The 19,736-nt window shown below is 34.5% G+C and overlaps 1 protein-coding gene across 2 annotated transcripts in view; it reads right to left on the bottom strand.

The window, feature by feature from the left end:
- Window positions 1–19,736, bottom strand: part of LOC100931191 (two pore calcium channel protein 1A-like) — a 49,616-nt gene that overhangs the window by 13,504 nt on the left and 16,376 nt on the right. The window contains exons 4-12 of one of the 2 annotated variants that reach the window (XM_031950984.1): window positions 18,625–18,753; window positions 16,042–16,158; window positions 15,798–15,916; window positions 15,491–15,592; window positions 9,121–9,247; window positions 6,833–6,976; window positions 6,148–6,349; window positions 4,274–4,418; window positions 1,189–1,374 (exon numbers count right to left, since the gene is read on the bottom strand). In XM_031950984.1, coding sequence (XP_031806844.1) covers window positions 1,189–1,374; window positions 4,274–4,418; window positions 6,148–6,349; window positions 6,833–6,976; window positions 9,121–9,247; window positions 15,491–15,592; window positions 15,798–15,916; window positions 16,042–16,158; window positions 18,625–18,753 — 1,271 coding nt within the window. The remainder of the gene's footprint in view (window positions 1–1,188; window positions 1,375–4,273; window positions 4,419–6,147; window positions 6,350–6,832; window positions 6,977–9,120; window positions 9,248–15,490; window positions 15,593–15,797; window positions 15,917–16,041; window positions 16,159–18,624; window positions 18,754–19,736) is intronic. The other variant, XM_023494820.2, reaches the window with a different exon arrangement.

The following is a 19,736-nucleotide window of genomic DNA, read 5'->3' as shown; positions in this document are numbered from 1 at the left end:
GAAGTTTAAAAAAATTTTTTTTTCTCAATAATATTTTATTTTTTCAAATATGTGTAAAGATATAACAAAAATTTTTGTAGGATTTTGCATTTTAAATTTTTTTCTCCCTTCCTCCTTTAGTTCCCCTACCCAAGACAGCAAGCAATCTGATATAGGTCATATACCTATTTTTAACATATTTCCATATTTGTCATGTTGTACAAGAAAAAAAAAAACAGAACAAAAGAGGAAAAAACACATGAAAAAGAAAGCAAACAAACAACAAAAGATGAAAATACTATGCTTCAATCTACGTTCAGTCTCCATAGTTTTCTTTCTAAATGTAGAAGGCATTTTCCATCCCAAGTCTATTGGAATTGTTTTGAATCACCATATGCTGAGAAGCACCAAGTCTATCATAGTTGGTCATCTCACAGTCTTGCTGTTACAATGCACAATGTTTTCCTGGTTCTCTTTACTTCACTTACCATCAGTTCATATAAATCTTTCCAGGTTTTTCTGAAATCAGCCTACTCATCATTTCTTGCTGAAATATCCCATTCATATACCATAACTTATTCAGTCATCCCCCAATTGATGGGCATCCATTCGATTTCCAATTCCTTGCCATTACAGAAGGAGCTACAAGAGGAATTCTTTTTGGTACAGGCTTCTTTAGCAGTCTAATGAAGCCTGTGGACCCTTTCTCAAAATAATGTTTTAAAATGCATAAAAAATTACTTAGGATGATAAAGCAAACCAATTATATTGAAATATAGTTACTAAAATATTTTTAAAATATGTTTATGAGCCCAAGGTTGAGAACGTCTGAACTAAAGAATCTCTAAGGTCTCTTTTCAACTTTAAGAATCTATGAATTCTATTCTCTATTTGGTGTCAAATTTTAGCTGGATTGTCAAAGTTTTAAATAGAATTAGTTCATAGGACTTTTACTGAACCAGAAGGGTTTTATTGCTGAGATTTAAATCACAACACTTCCTAAGTCTTATGAAACAGGTGATAAATTTTAAGAATGTTTAAAATTAGGAAAGCAAACAAGTTTTTCTTTTTCCTGCTCTATTTTCCTGTTCCCTACCCCTTGTTTCCTTCCCTCTCTCTCTCAAATAAACACATACATACACACACGCACACACACACACACACACACACACACACTTTTTCCCCAAAGGAAGAGACATCATTACTTACCAGTTCCAGAACTGATTCCTTGCAAAAAATGTCTTGGGTTCATAGGTGTACAACTTCAACAGTATTTCAATAATATATAGAGTAAGGAAAACCCACTCCGCATAGGAAATGAATGGATTTTTCTCATCCAAAGCAATGAATACAGCATTTATTAGGATAATTACATCGTAAATCCATACAAACACCCTGGCATGGTAATTGGTGAGATTTGGGGGAGAAGGAAAGAAAGGGAGAAAAACATAGTTATTGAACATGATCAAGGCTCAACATACAATGTTTTGGATTATTTTGAGATCTCTTTCTCTTCCTCCTATATGCTTCTGCCCATTCCCAACATCTTCAGTGATTTTGCTAAAAAGCAAAGCTAGTACTGAAACCAAGGCCCTCTGATTTGAAAATTAGGGTTCTTTTCACCTCACTGACTACATCTCTCCATCTACTTTTCACTAACAGCAAGTGTGCTACTCTTTTTAGCAAACTGAAGACCCAAGTTTAGCATTACTGAATGCATCTCTTGAATCAATGCAGATTAGGGTAAAACTATTTCATAAAGTATAAGTATAATAAATTGTTATATAATAAATATAAGTATATAAAATATAAAATTACAAACTACATAATAATCTTATTTATTTTAAGGCTACTTTTTATGATAAAAGGAATTTGACAAATATAAAATGAAGAGGAAGATTTATTTACTTAAGGAAACATGCAATTTTCACTTCTTCTAAAGCCTCTCTTTATAGCCACAAAGCTAAATGTAATATAAGCAAGGCCTCCATAGCTTAGGCTGGAGTAAGGATGAGGTGGCAGGGAATATTAATTTAAAGTCATATAGAGCAGAAGCTCAAACTAGAATGACAAAGAACCACCTATTCCATGTACTTGGAAGTAATAAATCTGTACTTTTAATAATCATCATTGAATCTAAACTAAAAGATAGGTTGTTCTTACTTCTCATTGACATGAATCCATGAACTCATAATGTTTCATCTCAGAGACAGAAAGCCATCCAATTCAATTTACAACTCTACAGAAATCTTAACATTCTGAATATAGGTCTCCAGTCCAAGCTTGATAAATAATAGGAAATTCACACAACTTCCTGAAGCTAATTAGTGCAAATTGGACAGTTTTCTGATTCGTAGAAAGTTTCCCCTTTATATAAAGTCCAAATCTGCCTCTGTGACTTTTATCCTTTGTTCCCACTTCTAATGTTTTTTTTTAAAGATAGGAACTTCTCAAATATCTGGAGGTGCTATTCATGCCTCCCATGCATCTTTTCTTCCCTAGCTAAACATCCCCAGTTCTAGAAAATAAAACATATGTCTAGTAATTGGAAAATGGCTAATAAAAGAATTATGATATCAAATGTGGTGAAACAATACTGAATTGTAAGAAAAATTATAATGATGATAGGATAGCATGGAAAAACATGAATGAATATATAATATATATCATTGTATGAGAAAAGCCAGAAAAACTACATCCACGATGACTACAAAATGTAAGTGGACAAACAATATAACCTAGGAACAATGAAAACTGAATGCTGTTAAATTATAAACCACTAAACTTAGTCACAAAGAAGAGATATGAGAAAGCATTCCTCTTTCTTTTTTTTATTTCATTCTTTAATACAAAGGACAGTTTTCCGGGAAAGTTTGGAGGAATGGAATAAATAGGGATTAGACTTGTGGTTTCATTGGAATAGGGAATTCCCAAGGAAACTCCACCAATTCAATTTGGGGAAAGATATACTGGAAAATATCGATGGTATAATAACAAAAGATAATGATAAAATGTATTAAAAACAAATATTTTTAGTTCCTTTAACTCATTTGGGAAAATGGAAAGCAAACAGAGAACGACACTCAGCCTGAATAATCTCAATGGCTGTAAAAATTGCTAAGAGAAATATTCTGTCCCATAATAGATTTCCAGACTCTATCTGCCTTTTTAAACCTAAACATCCTACCCATTGAATGGATATGGCTCCTCCCTTCAACTAAATATCTCAATTTCTCTAATTTCTAAATTCCCAAAATGTTCTATCCTGAATCACAACTTTTGATCTAATTTTAAACACAATACTTTCAATAAGAATGCAAATCAGTTTTATAGCTTTAATTGATAAGAATGAGCTTATAACCATTTTATAAGCATAAATCCTACATCTAGAGAAATGCCAGCTTTTTTCCTTTATTTAATTAAACTTTTAAAATTTATAAACATATAGGTGTTACAACAACATAATGGTTATTTGTGAAAGTTCTTTCTGATTAAGTACATAAATGGTAGTAATAAAACATAATAGCCCAAGTTTAAAATTCATCTCTATGCCCCTATATTAGTTTGCTTTTTTAAACTAGTATATCTAATCCCAAACTCTTACCCATCAGATGAAGCAAATTTACTGAGCAATAACAAAACAAAACAAATAACAAAACCTGTTGTTTAAAAGTCTTAATATTTACAAAGTGCTCTCTCTATATTTCATCTGATCTTCACAGCAATCCTCTGAGACAGGCATATCTAATCACATAATATGATATATAATATAATTTATTATAATGTATATTATAGATTATATAACATTTCTTATAATATCTGATTATACAGTATAATAATAGAATTATTATGGTATTTTACAAAGGAGGGACATAGAGGTGAAGTCATTTGACTAATATCACACAACTCATGAATTCTGGAGTCATAAGAATCCTCAATGTGTCCAGCTCATTTTTCACTACATTACATCAGAGGTAACTTATTTATAGACTCTGGCATTAAGGACCTTCCATTCAATCCAGTGGTTATAAAACAGAAAGACAGAGAAGAGAGATAGTTGTAAAGAGACACAGAGAGAAAGACAGAGGGAGACAGAGAGATCAATAGGAAAAAAAAAAAAGAAAGAGGAGGAGGAAGGGTGTGGGTACAGAGCAGGGAGAAGGGAATACTCCATAGGGTGAAAAATGGCAAAGGAGTAAGGACCAGAAAGGTAAATTTTGATACAAATGTTAATCATAAAAAAATCACTTGTCATCATCACCCTCAGTGCCCCCAAAAGCAAAAACTAACTTACCTGTGTTGAACTATCTTTTGTATAAAAAGACTTCCTGAAGATTTATATACGTGGGGCATCCAGATTTCCAGGGGATGTCTTTTAAATTTCATAGTAATCACTTGAATGTTCAATAGATCAGCTAATCTTAAAAAACATTTTTTGTCTGCAATACAAAAATGACTCCCGATATTCATGGAAGCATCCACATCAAGGTCAACCAGTAAAGTTTAAATCTCACATAGAGGAAGGATAGGGAAAGGGGAGCTTCCTTAATTTAAATAATTTAAAGCTAGAAAGGCAGATCCATTTCTGGTAGATTGATGATCTTCAGAGATCATCTCATTTAATCCCTTAATTAAGTACCTATTTTGTTCCAGTCACCAGATTTGCTAGTGGCAAAAAAAAAAAAAAAAAAAAAAAAGCACTCACATTTGCCAAATGACTCAGAGTTCAAGTTAGATGAACTATTATATACTTTAGCCAGATTAATCCTAAAATGCTTTCTTCATGTTACCCTTCTGCTCAGAAACCTTCTCTGATTCCCTTTTGCTTATAGGACAGGACCTAAATAAGGTCTGTCAATGAATTATCAGGGTCCAGCCTACTTTTGCAACTATTCCCCTCCACAGTTCTTTACGATAGCCTTGTCTATTTGCCCAGATATAACTTGAACCTTCATATTTTTATGCATGCTATTCCCATTTGCATACTCTTGTTACCTCCCCTCCTATTTAATTCTTGCCTATAATTTATGTAATCATAGAATTTCAGATCTATACATGATGCTCTTTACAAATTACAAGAAATCAGCCAGATTCCCCTTCAAGGGCTTCAAGAATAGGTAACTCATTATCTACTGAGTTTAATTCCCTCCGATTGGGGCAGTTCTAAGGTTAGGTTATTTTTCCTTAGAATGAGGCAAAAATTAAATACTCTATAACTTCTTCCTATAAGAACTGGTCCTGACCAACAAAAATAAATCCAATCCCTCTTCTATATGACAGCTCATAAAATATTTGGAAGCAAGTTAAGTCTCTCCTAAAGCTTCCCTTCAAGCATAGAGATACTCTCAATTCATTCTCTCATTCTTCTAGTCCTAGTACTGATTTCTAGATTTCTAAACCATGCATTCTCTGCTGCTGCTTCAGCCTGGAACTTCCCTTGGTACTTGAGACCCCCTTGTCCAGTAACAGCTTGCCATCCCTGAGACCTATTCATCTTGGAATATTCTTCCATAAGGCCTGCCCCCTTCCTCATTACAGAGTCTCCATTTTGTGGAAGGGTCAAGGCTGACCTGCTTTCATTCTTCATCCTCTTCTCCCCTCCCCCCCAACTTGATTTCTTCCTTTCTGGACTTACTTTCCCCCAATCCTCCCTTCCAACTCCCATCCCCTATCCCCTTACTTTCCTTATTACTACTTTTTGTGTATTATCTTTCCCTCAGAAGGGTAGAAACTGTCTTTCTTACTTGCTTATTTTCTCACTGCCTAACCCCAGTAAACATTTATTAAATGCTTGTTCCCTTCCTTCTTTCCTTCTCAGTTTCTTTAACTGGTGTGAGGAAGCTTGATACAGTGAATAACATGAACTCAGAGGATTTGGCTACATTGTTGATAATTCACTACCTGTGTTTCCTTGGGCATGTCACAATTTCCTGGGCCTCAGTTTACTCATCTGTAAAATTAGAAGGTTGCACAGGGCCTTTCTTGCTATAGATTTGTGATCCACCTCTGCATTGTTAGCTATTCCCCTGGCTGCCTGGTTCTCGATCGTCATACCGGCAGCCTGTCAGAATAGACTTGAATGTTTGACATCATCCCTCACCTCTTTCATCCCTTTTACAAGGATTAGGTGAAAGGCCAGAGACTGCTTTATTGATTTATGACACTCACCCACATATCCCTTCTGTTCCTCATCAGATATCCTCAAAAGGAGCTCCCGGTGGGAATTGCTGATGTCAGGTGCCACCATTTTTACTAAATGCTTCCAATGGGCTTCCTTAACTACAAATTCTGGGCCCTCCTGGGTCTTCAGAATGTTGAAAGCCTTTATCATTTTGTGACGTTTCATGTAAGCCAGTTTGCGAATCTCATTCTTAAAAAAATATAAAGAATTTTTTAAAAGTGCAAGACAGACTCATATTTAACTAGTCTAGTGATAATTCTGTGGTCCAGCCCACCTGGTCTTCCCTTTGTTTCTCATCTGTGGTTCCATTCCCCCATCACTGTGTTTTGACTCCCTTCCAAAGTATCTTGGATAGAACTACTTCGGATACGTATGTATTTTATTCACTTTATAGTTAAGCTCTCGAGCATATATTTATGTGTGTGTGTGTGTTATTTCCCCTGTTAGAATGTAAGTTCCTCATCACTTACAACTTATTTTATTCTTTGTACGTGTATCTTCAGTCTTAGCACATTGTGGGTATTTAATAAAATACTTGATGGATTGATATTGACATAGAAGCAAAGAAGAAATAAAAATTGGTCTCATGTCCATGCATGATGAAAAAACTCCCTCTGTACTCTGAGAATACTTACTCTCCTCCCCCTTTGCCATAAACAGAATCCATCTTACCTGCATTAAGTACATGTAAGCTCTTGGAAAGGCTGACACTTTAAAGGACTGAGAGTAGCAGATGACAGATAGCTTAGGTCTCATCTCAGCAAAGGAGAAGAAGTGGAAATGAAAGAAAATCCAGGATGTTTCTAAGAGAAAGCCCTGGAATTAAGTTAGTCACATTAGGAGGGAAAGGAAAAAGACAGTTTGGGAATTAGGCTAGGCTAGATAATTCTGAAATTCAGGAATACTGGCGGTAGAAACCAAAAGAATGTAAGCTCCTTGAGGACAGGAACTGGCTCACTTTTATATTTGCATCCCCAGCACCTAGCATGAGTGGTGAAATGATAAAGACCATAAAATCTGGCTTATAGAAACCTGACCTCAGCCACTAAAATTAGTATTCTATTACAAAATATTCCTATAGATTGTTTTTCCTTTCAAAAAGATCTCATTTAGGTATACATATTCAGTCCAAAATGGTATTTTTTAAAGTTTCATATACTTCTAAATCCTTATTCTGCCTTAAAGGTGAATCTGGGTTTTCTGGGTAAGCTTCTTAAATACAAACATGATGTAGTTTTTGTCTTTATACCCCCAGAGTCTAGCACATAGTAGGCCTTGATAAACTGAATTAAATTCTCAAAGGAAGTAAGCTCTGGCAGATTTGACCATGCCAGAGAAGCTTCAGATGTGAACCTATCATAAATTCTCATAAATTGATAAAAACCAGCCTAGCCAAATTTGAGAGGATTATTATATCAGGGTTGGCCCACCAGATGAATATTTTTGAACAAGCCAACTCATGAAGTAAACTTCCTACGACATGGTGAGAATCTCCACTAATAGAAGGAATATCCACATTGATAAATCACAAGTCCTTTAAGCAAAATTCAAATTTATTTTAATTTTTAATTTTTATTTTTTTATTTTTACAAGTATTATAGTAGATAGGGAGCCAGCCTTGAGGTCAGAAAGGCCAAGTGCTTCCTATAACACATGCAGGATGTGTGAGTAAATCATAGAGTAATCAGAGTTAGAGTAAATCAAAATCTATTAGTGGCCCAGGCAACTAAGACTCTAAATTGCAGAGCAAGTACTGTTCTGTATTGCTAGCTAGGGATTTCCTCACAGGAAATTCCCTAGAACAATGAAATCATAGATCCAGATTCCCTTTTCTCTCCCCTTCCTCTTTTTCCCCTGTCCTTCATACACATGGAGTACGCTTCTTTTTCTTATTTCTAAAGATAATAAAAAATTGTTATGGGTAACATTTGAACACCACTTTAAGCAAATACTTCAAAGTTATCATCTTATTTGATCCCCACAACAATTCTGTGAAGTGGGAGCTATTATTATCATCTCTATTTTATTATGAAGGAAGAGAATCCAAGAGAGGTTAAGTGTTATTGCTCAGGGTCATACAGCCAATGACTGAGGAAGAAGTGATGCCAGATCTTCCTGATTTCAAATCCAGCACACTGTGCCACTTGATGACCATTAAGGATAGTTTAACAGAGAGCATTATGGAGGATCTGTGCCTTTAGCAACTGTGGAAAACTCCTGATGTGGGAATTCTCTTTATTACATGGAGTGGAAACCCATCAATAATTTAGCAAATAAATTCTAAGAAATTGTCTGAGATTTTTGAAAGTTTAAGTGACCTGTCTACTTCTATCAGAAGTATCATTTGAACTTTAGTCTTCCTGTCTTCCTAACTCCAAATCCAGCATATTATTCTATGCTATAAAAAGAAGCAGTATTTTAAATATCTTTATATGCTCCAAACTAAATGGTGGAGGATGAACAGATATTTTATGGTAGCCATTTGACTTTTTTTTTCTTTTTACTGAGTCAATTGGGGTTAAGTGACTTGCCCAGAGTCACACAGCTAAGAAGTGTTAAGTGTCTGAGGCCAGATTTGAACTCAGGTCCTCCTGACATCAGGGCTGGTGCTCTATCCACTTCACCACCTAGCTGCCCCAATACCATTAGATTTTAATGACATTTCTTAGAGCTTCATTAAACAATTACATCTCTACCACATAGAAATAACTCAAGTATGGGGGAAGAACAAAGACCTAAAAAAGGAAGCCTCCTTCCCATGTTAAGCTCTTGGGAGGACAGGGGTAATAAGCAACAGATGAGATCAGCAATAAAATCGAAGGAAAAAGTCCCTAGAATTTTGAGACATGTTTTTCATGATAATGAAAAAAAAACAAAACTTTAAAGGCATTGGTCTTCATTTCTTTGATTCCCAGGACACAACAGCCAATGTTTCCTGACCTTTTTGCTTTTTATGTTACCTTTAAATGCTTTCTGTAGTTGTTGTATACAACAGCTAGAAAGACAGACATGAAGATGTAGGTATTGATCACAATGTAAGTTATGAAGAAGAGAGAATATCGCCAATCTAAGTTATAAGCAGGCATCCTGGAAGAGAACAAAACAAAACAAGATTTAGCTGTTTTATAGCAATACATTTTGAGTTTTAATTTTAATCACTCTTCACCTCCCTTCTGTATTTCTTTGAGAAATACAGAATACACACACACACACACACACACACACACACACACACACACACATAACTGATTAATTTCCTTTGGAAGAGGCCCTGAGTTATGAACTAAACCTAAGTCTGAAGAGATTTTCTCTGAGACTCCTGAATAGCTTAAGGAATTAGAAAGTCTTGTACTCCTCATTTAGAGACCAGGCTCTTCCAGGACAGAAGCTGGTCTGAACCTGAACCCAGAGTCAGAGTTCTTTGGTAAAAGAGATGGGTCTTTTGTTAGATAAATCTCTGATTTATTCCTTCAGGTTAATTGTTATCTCTGTAGATAGCTCCTTTTAATATTTAGAAGATCCTAGAATAAGTAATATATCAGAACTCCTGTTGTCATATCAATCTAATAATTAGGAGGGGAAAAGTATTTTAAAAATCTAGGATAGAAAATAATCTTTAAATGTTTCAGAATGTTTGCTTTTTTGACCTCCCACAATGCTTCTGTTTGTTTGTTTTTTAAAGAATTCAGCTTGGTTCTACTTCCTTAATTTAATTTAAGTAATGCTATTACTTAGTATTAAAAATTCAATTCAATAAAATGTTTAATAATAGTCTAGCATGTTCAAGGCATAGTACTAGACTTTTTTTTTTATCATGATTTAACATGATCTCTTATTCCCAAGGAGTCTGCACAAGTCTGTAGGGACTATATGTCATCTATAACAAAGGGCTTACATTATTTTATATTATAACAAAGATACTAGTGTAGTACTATTTGAATGGGAAAGAATGATAAGGTGGGAAAGGAGAAACATTTTTTAAATCGGTTTCATCTATTTCAATCCAATCCAATCCAATCAATCCAAGAATTATTAATTGTTCATCCTGTACAAGGCATTATTCTGGGTGCTAAGAATTCAAAGAAAAAACAAAACAAAAACCAAATCAAGCTCAAGACCCAAAACAGAAACAATTCCTCTCCATAGAGAATTTGCATTCTTCTGGAAAGACATAACATGTAAACAGATCAGGTATCATGATAATGTAAGAGTAGGGAGAGGTCAATAATAACTAAAGGGATAAGGAAAGGTTTTCCATAAGAGGCAGTACTTAAACTAAGCTTTTAAAGGAGCTCAAGATCCAAAGAGGCTTAATTAGGGAAAGAATATCTGTATTATAGGAACATAGGACAGCCTAGACAAAGGCATGTATACCAAAACTATGGTGGTATCTGTGTGAATGAACAAGAGGCATATTGTGAGGGAGAATCTATAAACACTTGAACAACTAATTGGATATTGAAGGAGAGGGAAGAATCAAGGATGACTCAGAATTTTTGAACCTCAATAACTTGAAGAATGGCAGTGCCTTTAATAGGACAAGGGATATTCAGAGCACAGGCAAGTCTAGTAAAACAAAACAAAAACCAATGAGTTCAAGTTTGCTGAGTTTGTGATGTGAAACATCCAGTTGCAAATGTCTAACAGAGATTTGGCATATAGTACTAGAGCTTTAGGGAGAGAAAAAGGCTGGCTATACATAGACCTGGGAGTCATCCACATAGACATGAACCAATGGGAACTGAAGAGGTCCTCAACTAACTAGCCCAAAGAGAAAAGAAGAAGAGGTCCTAGGACAGAAACTTGGAGACACCCAGGGATACCAGCAGAGCATGGGTGATGATGTATTAAAAGATAATGAGGGAAAAAATGATGAGAAAATATGATCAGACAAACAGGAAGAGAGCTAAGAGATTATTATCACAAAATCCCTAGGAAGACAAAGTATCAGAGGGAGTCAATGCTGTCAGAGAGTTTTAGGATGAGAAGTGGACATTTGACTTGGATTTTGAAGATTTTACCAGGTTAAAATGGAGACAGAGAAAGAGCAAGAAGATTCTAATTCAGTTTTTACTTCAAGCAGGACTTTTAATACTTTCTAACTCAAGATGAAATGGTACATGGAGCTAGCTGTGGCTACCAACTTAATTCTGCATAAACATAGACAGTAGCGGAAGAAAAATTGGCAAATTAATTTATTACTGAGGACATAACAGCAACAACAATTCTTCAAGACAAACAAAAGCTTCATGTCAATAAGAGATTCCTGCCCATATTTTTAAATTTGCACGAGAATGTCTCCATTTCCCATACCTCACATTTTCTTATAAGAAAGCAAACTCAGAAAGCATTCTCCTCTGATTACTTCACCTATAATCAAGCTACAAAGTGAGGACACTTCACAAATAGAGATAAAAAAAAGAATGAATTTGTCAAGTATTTTCCCCTACTTTGGACATTACTTTGGCTCACTGGCTTCTTCTCAAAAGATTCTCAGAATTTTAGAACCAGAAAATCTCTGTAGAGATTATCTAGTGTAGAGAGCAGAGGTAGAGTGTAAATTCTAGTCCAGGCCAAAACTTCAGGAAAGCCTGTACCAAGAGAACATGCTCGTTCATCACCTAAACACAGCTCTCCATGATCCTAAAAATTTGATGTATGTGCAGACCTCATGAGTGAGAAAAATGAAAAATTGGTTAAAAGTGTGTGTTCAGGCAGAAGAAACAAAGAACATGAATTCCACAGCTGTTTTTATACTATTGTGATTTTGCTCTGTAAAATCATGTCCCTTCAACAAATAAATGGAATGCTCACTTGCATCCTTCCTGACTCGTGCCTTTCTTATCAGCATGATACTGAATCTGGGTAAAGTCTACTGGACAGACCCAACAATCTAGTCCAACCAACACTTTGATTTTACAAAGTTAAATAAACTTCTTTATCCCTTCTATGGTTAAGCTCCGAACAACAGCATTAATGTGATTGAGCCCTCTAACATTTCTTGATTTATACACCAAAGACCTCCAACTCCACTAACTTACTTATCAGTAGAGTCTTACTTTTAATCTTATCATTCAAAACTATACTATTTGACTGCAGCCTCCTTCTCTACCTATTCTACTTCTTCAGTCCTATTGAATAATGTTTTCTTACTGGTCCAGTGCCCTTCTGGCTTTACTACATCAAGGTTCTTGACAGCATCTTTCCTCTCTGCTTGAGCTCTCACTATATCTTTCCTTATCCATTTACACTATTTAGTAGACTCCAACCTTCATTTCCATACTGCCAAGTAATTTTGGAATAAATCATGAAAACATGGCTGAATCAATTATGAATTCATATTATTTACCATTAGTTGGATTTTAATTAAAATTTGGAGATTAGGTTTTGTTTTCATCATCAAAAATATGTAAATTAGAAAAGGGAGATGAGCAAATTAGGCTGGGAGAAGGAAGACGAGTAGAATATCATCCTGGGTGTCTTCTTATTATGTGTAAAATAATTAAGAGAATAGGAAGTAGCCACCAGAATATTAGATGGATCTTCTTTAGAAGATTAATGGAAAACCATAAATAATCATACAGAATCATACATGAAGGAGTTCTAATCTGCACTGGTAAAGGAATGACTCATGATGATAAGAACATGAATTCATCAAATTATCAAAGTATGAATTCCCCGTTACATCATCTAGAACTGATTTATATCTTCCCCACAAATTCTGCCTCTTAGAATCACTTTTCCTTCCAAACTCATCTGTAGTATAAACTTCTAGAGAAAGCCTTTCCTGATTCCCATAAGCTGTTAATGACTTTCCTCTCCTTGTATTTGTAGCACTCTCTTCTAGACTATCTCCCCATAAAGCAACTATTACCTTCAAGTTCAAGGGTTCATGGGATTCTGCATTCCTAAAACAGTGGCTGCTCAATCCTCACTAGAATGCTTTCTTTTAACAGTGGAGGTATTTACTAAGATAGCATAGTAAGAGAAGTTACAAAACATCCCTCTCTTCTCTCCCTTCTCCATTAACCTAAGGAACACTCCCCTAAGTCCACAGGAAGAATGGACATTAATTGAGAGTATTATGTCTGTGAAGAATTCAGGTAGGGAACATATGTGGCCAATATAACTCATACCTGTGATACTGAAAGACCCCAGTGAATTCTTTCTTCATATAATCCTCATGTTACTCCTCTCTAGATACAGTATCTGAGTAAGCTATTTCACAGGGTTTCCTGGGTCTGCTCCTCCCTACAGGTAAACTATCAACTTTTTTTTTTATTAAAACTTTTTATTTTCAAAACATATGCATGGATAATTTTTCAACATTGACCCTTGCAAAAAACCTTGTGTTCCAGTTTTTCCCCTTTTTTTCCCCATTCTATACCCTAGATAGTAAGTAATCCAATATATGTTAAACATGGTAAAATATATATATATATATATATATATATATATATATATATATATATATATATATGTTAAATCTAATATATACATACATATTTATACGATTATCTTGCTGCACAAGAAAAATCAGATCAAAAAGGGAAAAAATGAGAAAGAAAATAAAAGGCAAGCAAACAACAACAAAAAGAGTGAAAATGCTATGTTGTGATCCAGACTCAGTCCCCACAGTCCTCTCTCTGAGTGTAGATGGCTCTCTCAAGATATTGGAACTGGCCTGAATCATTTCATTGTTGAAAAGAGCCGAGTCCATTAGAATTAATTATCATATAATCTTATTGTATGTACAATGAGTTCCTGGTTCTGCTCATTTCACTTAGCATCAGTTCATGTCTCTCCAGGACTCTCTAAAATCATCCTGTTGGTCATTTCTTATAGAACAATAATATTCTATAACATTCATATACCATACTTTATTCAGCCATTCTCCAATTGATGGGCATCCATTCAGTTTCCAGTTTCTTGCCACTACCAAAAACTCTATCACAAACATTTTTGCACATGTGGGTCTCTTTCCCTCCTTTAAGATCTCTTTGGGATATAAGCTCAAATAGAGACACTGCTGGATCAAAGGGCATGCACAGTTTGATAGTCCTTTGAGCATAGTTCCAAATTACTCTTCAGAATGGTTAGATCATAAACTATCAACTTCTAAGGCTAATTCTCTTTTAATTCACTGTCAGCTTCCTTGAAATTGCTTCCTGCTTGGAAGGCTATCTCCTTGGATCTATCTGAAAACTGTTTTTCTGCTCCCTCTCTCAAATTAAGATACTCAGTCAATTGCCTCCTCCAACTCAAATTTTTTCCCACACTGCAAAATAATAAAGGGTATAGCCACTTAGTTATAATAAGTTTTAATACCTCATTATCTGCCTCTTGAGTTATAAGATTATGTCCCTAATTTGAAAATTTTATTTTACATATATTTTATCCACACATCTTTACTTATCACTGTAAATATCTTGAGAGCAAGAAATTTCATTTTTTTTCTTGCATCCCCAGAACATATTAAAAGTACTTGGCCTACAAAAAACACTTAATAAATGACTTCTTATTGATTGATAAAAATGAATTCATTCTCTAAGTTTCAGCTGAAATGCTATCTCCTCCTCAAAAATCTAACCTAATCTCATCAATTAGAAGGGATTTCTCTTTCTTTGATGCTTCCACATCATATCACATTATTTATTATTTTGCTACTATTACCACCCTCCTCATAAGCTTTATTTGTGTCCATACTTATCTTTCCAATTAGAATCTAATTTCCTTGAGAGGAGACACTATGTCTTAGTTGTGCTGGGGACCCTGAACATAGTAGTTACTTAATAATGCTGAGTAGATGAACCTCCTTTCTTTTCAGTTCAGTTCTACAGACGTCATCGTGGCTAATTTCCTCTAGGTGGGACTTACAGAATCAATCCTTCATTCCTCTGCACTATGATCATCACATGTTGGTCTTTTAGAGAAGTATGGAAGGAAACTTTCCCTTAAAAAAAGAATCAATATCTATATGGCATGAGTCTCTGAAAGACAGAATTCAAATTTCAATAGCAAGAACTTTCTATAGCTATAAATCAGATGAACAGATTTAAATTCAAAAGTATTTTTCCAAATCATTGATGTTAACTGGTACTGCCTTCCACTAATAAATAAATAAATATTATAGCATCCTCCGTATTTCATGGATCTATCCCATCACCAATTTAAGGAAGAACACAGAAAACATTTATTTCTCTCATGATATGCCTCGTGTCAAGAGATTCCCCACGTTAAATACTTCTACTCTGCTAACATGTAGTTCTGTTTAGGTAACTAAATCCAAATAATGACATTAATACAAAGGATAAATAGTGAAATACATACATGACATAAGGGCTGTTAGCAGTGGTCACCAGCACATAGAGGTCAAACATTATATCCAGGATATTTGTAAAATAGGATGCTCCTTCCACTGTTTTAAGATTCCTAAAGAAAGAGAAAATAAAAACACATATACACGCAAGTATAAGAAAGGTGAACAATGGACCCACAAATGTACTTTTTGTCCTTGCAAAAATTTGGTTGTATTGTCCAATAATATAGTCACCTTCTGATTTAAGAGTCCCTCTTGGATAAGGGATAGTTCAAATATAAGAAGGTCCAGAAGAGAAGATTCTAGCTATGTCCTTACCTATCACCAAATAATTTCAAGGCCATAAGGGAGAACATCAACACATTGAATATGAGCAAGAGAAATACATAGAGAACTTCTGGCAAAGTGTTCCGGATACTTCGGAAGGCTCTTCGAATCTGCCAAGACAAATATTTAATTTTACTCTGCATGCAACCTAATACCAATATGACTTCTCCTTGAAAGAAATTAGTTGTGTATTTGAGGGGGAAAATATGGTAACATATCAAGCCAACCCTCTTACCTGACGACTTTCAGGAAAGTTGATTAAGAAAAGAGGCCTCAGACATCTTGACCATCGAACACTGTGGATGTTAAAGACTCTAAGAGTTCCATAAATAATTATATCTAGTAAGGTCAACTATAAAGGAAACAAAATAAGAAGTTAAAAGAGGACTAATGAAGAAAAAAGGCAAACAATAAATGATTTTAGGGAGAAAACACTAAAACACAGTGAAATCTCATTAACTGAGTCTTTCTAATTTCGATTTTGTCACTTTTGGATAGGTTTAGGCTATAATTTATTTTATCCCAGAGACAAGAAAGAGGGTTAGCTAACCAAGTAAATAATGCATTAATAGATATCCTAGTATGTAACTGATAGTCAAATCTTTGTTGAAAATCAAAAAGCATGGTGGCCCATGCTTGTAATCCCTATTATTGGGAAAACTTGAAGACAGTAGATTACCTGAGTTTAGGAGTTCTGACCTTCTCTTATGCTAAAGTCAATCAAGAGTCATCACCAAATCCAGCACTACTATGTTGAGTACCTATGAAGGGAGGGCCACTGGGCTACCTAAGGAGTAAATTAGCCCAAGTTGGAAAAATGGAGAAGGTTAAAACTTCCATGGGACAACTAAGTGACTCAGGAGATAAACCTTTGGAAACAGGGAGACTCTTCTTCCTAAGTTCATATCTGGCCTCAGATACTCAATAGCTGTGTGATCCTAGGCAAATCATTTCATCCTACTTCCCTCAGTTCCTTATCTAAAAAATGAGCTGGAGGAGGAAATAGAAACCACTCCAATCTCAAGAAAACACCAAATGGAACCATAAATTGTCAAACATTACTGGACGACAACAACAACAAAATATTGGGACTGAGCCTAGGAGTAGCTGTTGTACTTTTAGACCAGGTGAGATAGTGTGACCCTATCCCAGGAAAAGAAAAGGAAAAAAGAAAAGGAGGGGAAGGGAATGGAAAGAAATAGAGAAAAATGGAGGGAGAAGAACAAAAAAAAATTATTTTTAAAGTATCTTCTATATTCATGGTACTAGGAATATAAAACAATCTTTTATTAAGTATTTGTACTAGATACTAGAGATGATAAAAAAATAAATCTAAAACTCACTGCCTTTAATGTGCTTAATTCTTTCAAGAGAGACAACATGTACATATAAAGGAAATACAAAAGAAATACAAAAGATGTCATAAGTTGCATCTACATATATAAACATATACAATATACATAAAAATAAATGTATAAATGCAAAGCAAGAGGAAGAGAAAAACAAGTGAGTCTACGCCTCTCAAAGGGATTAAAATCCACTTGATGAGACAAGATGTATACCTAGCACTGAATATTTTATTTTGGATGGATTAAAGTTTCATACCTGTTATCCTTCTAAAGAATGAAAATAATGAGAAATCTTTCATTCTTACTCCTATTTCTAAATAATATTTTTACATGTTATTAAAAAAAAGTCATTTCTACTTCAATTCATTTTAGGATTGGAAGAATTCAGGGAATAAATCATGACTATACAACAAAGAAATAGAAAGCAGTTTGTCTCTCAATTAAAATAAAGTAAAGGCAGATTGCCTTTAAACGTTGCCATGTTTTAGACATGGCAAATTCATTGACTTTTTGCTTGACTATACTTATTTGTTATAAGGGAAAGTTCAACAGGTGCTAGGAGGCAGCCACTGGGAACTAAAAGTGATGTTTAAACAAAAAAAGTAAAACATTCAATGCCAAAACTTTTTTAAATAAAACAAGAAATGACAAAATATTTAAAAAGAAAATAAAGAACTGTCAAATAAGATTTTAAAAGAATACAGAGGATACAAAGGTCTAAGGGAATGGAAACAGATTCTCCCCCACCTCTACCTCCAGTATAGTGCATATAAACATAAGTGCAAGATATGAGAGAAGGAACATACTACAATCATTTTTAAGGACAGTTTCTATGAAGATTCTACAAAGGTATGAAAAAGTACATATAATATCAGATTTTTTTTCAATATATTCAATTGTTATGCTGACTTTTTCCTCATTCCTTAAACCCAAAAACTTTTTAATAAAGGATGAGACTCTGGGAAGAAGGAAGGAAGAATGCAGGGTAAATGTAAATGATGTAAAAGTAAAAAAATATCAATTAAAACCAACTTTTCCCTAAGTATCAATTTCACCATCCTTGATTATATGAAACTTAAAAAAATATTTCTACAAACTCTACAATAGCTTTACTTTCTTTCTGCCACTCCAATTTTCCTCCACCTGAATATAGGGGCCATACAAGTAAGTATTAAATTTGGTCTCTGTACATGGCACAGTTTTAAATTTTTTTTAAAGAAACACAGACAGTGACCTCTGGCTTGGCTTGTAATTTTCCCTCTTCCCAGAATTTAAACTAAACCACAACTTCCTGGCCACAAGTAGAAACCCCAGCATGTGAGAAAATGAAAGACAAATGAGAACATTAACAGAGCTGCAGTAGTTTTTCATCCTTGTCCATGAAGGAAATTTATAAAGAATAGACCAAGCAGCTGATTCTGTCATTTTCTTCTGTCAAATCTTTTAAAGATACAATACATAAGACTCACCAGTATAGTTAGCAAGATACAAATATTTTTTGTATCCTTCCAGAAAACTGTGCGTGAAGTGACTTTTGCAAACTGTACAAGCCGCCCAAAGAATGTACAAAGACAAAGAACTTCAACAAGAGAGGTAGCCTACACATGGAAAAAAAACAGAACCAGATGTATCACTTAATATTTGACTTAACATTTCTAGACTAAGCTTTAATTTTATCTTAACCCTTTTTTTGCCAATTTTCCTCTTCTCAAACAGAAGATCAGAAAATGAAACAGCACTATCAAATATTGTTATAAAGGAGCAGCTAGATGGCACAGTAGAAAAGCACCAGCCCTGGAATCCTGAGAACATGAATTCAAATTAAACCTTGGATACTTACCAGATGTGTGACCCTGGTTGGGCAAATCACTTTACCTCAATTGCTTCCCTCTAAAAATTGTTATAAAGTGGGAAGAGAGGGCAACTAGATGGTGCAGTGGAAAGAGCACCGACCCTTAAGTTCAAATATCTGTCCTTAGACAATTTACACTTAGTAGCTATGTGACTCTGGGCAAGTCACAACCCCCAATTGTCTCACCAAAAAAAAAAAAAATCAAGAAAGAAAAAATGTGGGAAAAGAAGAAATACTGGGGGAAACTATGATGATGTAAAAAATTATAAAAATTCATTAATAATTTTAAAAAAGGAAAAAAAATCATCTCACTACTGTAGTCCTCAGTGGTTTAACAATGTCCCATAAAAGAAAGCACAGGTCATTATTTTACCTTATAATGCTTTCTTTAGGAGAATTTACTGTTGACAAGCTCTTATTTGACAATAGCTAGATCCCAGAATCATAGATTTAGAGCTGGAAAGGACTCATAAATTGGACAGTTCAACTTTACTTTCCCCATTTTAAAGATAAGAAAATGGACTCTCAGAAAAGCTAAGAGTTTTATCTAAATTTACACAGAGAGGATGCAGCATGGCCAAGATTTGAACCCAAGTCCTTTTTCTTTAAATGCAGTGTTTATAGAACCATCAATTTAAATCTAGAAGGAATCTTAGGAACTGATTTTTTACAAATTTTTACATTTTTTTTTTACATTTTACAAATTTTACATTTTACAATTTTTTTTTT

This window comes from Sarcophilus harrisii, chromosome 2 (assembly GCF_902635505.1).
Source record: "Sarcophilus harrisii chromosome 2, mSarHar1.11, whole genome shotgun sequence".
NCBI classification, from domain to species: Eukaryota; Metazoa; Chordata; class Mammalia; order Dasyuromorphia; family Dasyuridae; genus Sarcophilus; species Sarcophilus harrisii.
Note: the sequence above shows the minus strand (reverse complement) of the source record. Positions and strands in the feature narration are given on the sequence as shown.